At 64.0% G+C, this 1,649-nt stretch overlaps 1 protein-coding gene across 1 annotated transcript in view; it reads right to left on the minus strand.

Moving 5' to 3' along the window:
* Window positions 1–676: 676 nt before the first annotated feature.
* The window catches only part of POU3F1 (POU class 3 homeobox 1), a 4,704-nt gene continuing 3,731 nt past the window's right edge, over window positions 677–1,649 (minus strand). The window contains exons 2-3 of the mRNA XM_014946464.1: window positions 906–1,581; window positions 677–823 (exon numbers count right to left, since the gene is read on the minus strand). Of these exons, the coding sequence (XP_014801950.1) occupies window positions 677–823; window positions 906–1,581 (823 nt within the window). The remainder of the gene's footprint in view (window positions 824–905; window positions 1,582–1,649) is intronic.

A 1,649-nucleotide genomic window follows, 5' to 3' on the forward strand; every position in this document is an offset into this window, starting at 1 on the left:
GAAAAATAAGCTAACTAATCAACTATTTGTACCTACCGTTCAGCTGTATCTATTAGGAAGAGCTACACCTGCATATCCATGAACAGGATTTGCCCTTCCATGTTTTAAATGGGAGCAAGACAAAATGTGGAAGAGCTCTGAGTATCCCTCACCATAACAACACTCCACATTTTATCATGACTGCTAAATTTTAAAAATATTAGGCCAAGACAGCCTGATTTACAGACTTCAGAAAAATCTCCAGGGAAAAGCTTGTATTTCTATTATAACTCAGAAAAAAAAAAAAAAAAAAAAAAAAAAAAAAAAAACCGAAACCCAAGGGGATGGGATGGACCGGACCGAACCCACCAACGGGAGGGGGGAAAGCTCCGCGCACGGTTAGAAAATAAATAGAAACGGGCCGGGGGGGGCGGTACCGCCGCGTCCTCCGGGCGAGCCCCGGGCCGGCGGAGCGGGGGAACGGGGCCGGGGGCCGCCACCGCGAGGAAGGGAATAAATTAGAGATCGCAAACCTTTGGCTACTGCTGCGGCGGCCGCGGGCGGCTCCGGGGGGGGACGGGCACGGCCGGGCCAGTCTGAGGAATAAATTAAAGCGCGTCTCCCGCCGCCCGCCCCGCACCGCTCCGCACCGCTCCGTTCCGCCGCCGTCGGGGCCGCGGCGCCGGGGCCGGGGCAGTCACTGCACGGCACCGGGCAAGGCGTGGTGCAACGGCGACGTGTCCGCCTGTGCGTAAACGTCCTCCATAGGGGGGTGCGGGACCCCGGCCGGCGTCATGCGCTTCTCCTTCTGCCGTCGGTTGCAGAACCAGACCCGCACCACCTCCTACCAGTGCCAGTGGTGGCCCAGGATGGCACCGGGGCCAGTGGTGGCCCGACCCGGTACGACTCCCGGCGCGCTCTGGCACAGCGTGTCGTTGCAGGGAGTCCGCCAGGGAGGTGATCTCGTGTGCCGAGGGCTTGGGGCACTTGAGGAAGTGGTTCTCCAGGGCGCCCTTGACGCCCACCTCGATGGAGGTGCGCTTCTTACGCTTCCGACCCTGCGCCGCGATCTTGTCCAGGTTGGTGGGGCTGCCCGTGCTGGAGTCCGTCTCCTCCAGCCACTTGTTGAGCAGAGGCTTCAGCTTGCACATGTTCTTGAAGCTCAGCTGCAACGCCTCGAACCGGCAGATGGTGGTCTGCGAGAAGACGTTCCCGTAGAGGGTGCCCAGCGCCAGCCCCACGTCGGCCTGGGTGAAGCCCAGCTTGATCCGCCGCTGCTTGAACTGCTTGGCGAACTGCTCCAGGTCGTCGGAGCTGGGAGCGTCCTCGTCCGACGGCTCGGGAGGCCCCAACGGCGGCGGAGAGGCTGCCAAGTCGTGCCCGCCCGCCTCCTCGGCTCCCAACGGGTCGCGCAGCCCGTGGTGCAGCGCCGGGGCCGGCGGGCCCAGCATCCCGTTGAGACCGGCGTAGGGCTGCGCGTAGAGAAGCGGCTGCCCCGACGGCGGGGACATGGGCGGCAGGTGGTGTCCGCCGCCCTGCGCCCAGCCTCCCGCCGCGCCGCCCGCCGCCGCCGGTGGGTGCACCAAAGGCGGGCGGTGGTGGAAAGCGGCGGAGAGCTCCTCTCGGGGGCCCGGCGGGCCGCCTTTAGCGTGCTCGGCGGGCGGGAGGGG

Source organism: Calidris pugnax, unplaced genomic scaffold (genome assembly GCF_001431845.1).
Source record: "Calidris pugnax isolate Ruff unplaced genomic scaffold, ASM143184v1 scaffold113, whole genome shotgun sequence".
Classification (NCBI taxonomy): domain Eukaryota; kingdom Metazoa; phylum Chordata; class Aves; order Charadriiformes; family Scolopacidae; genus Calidris; species Calidris pugnax.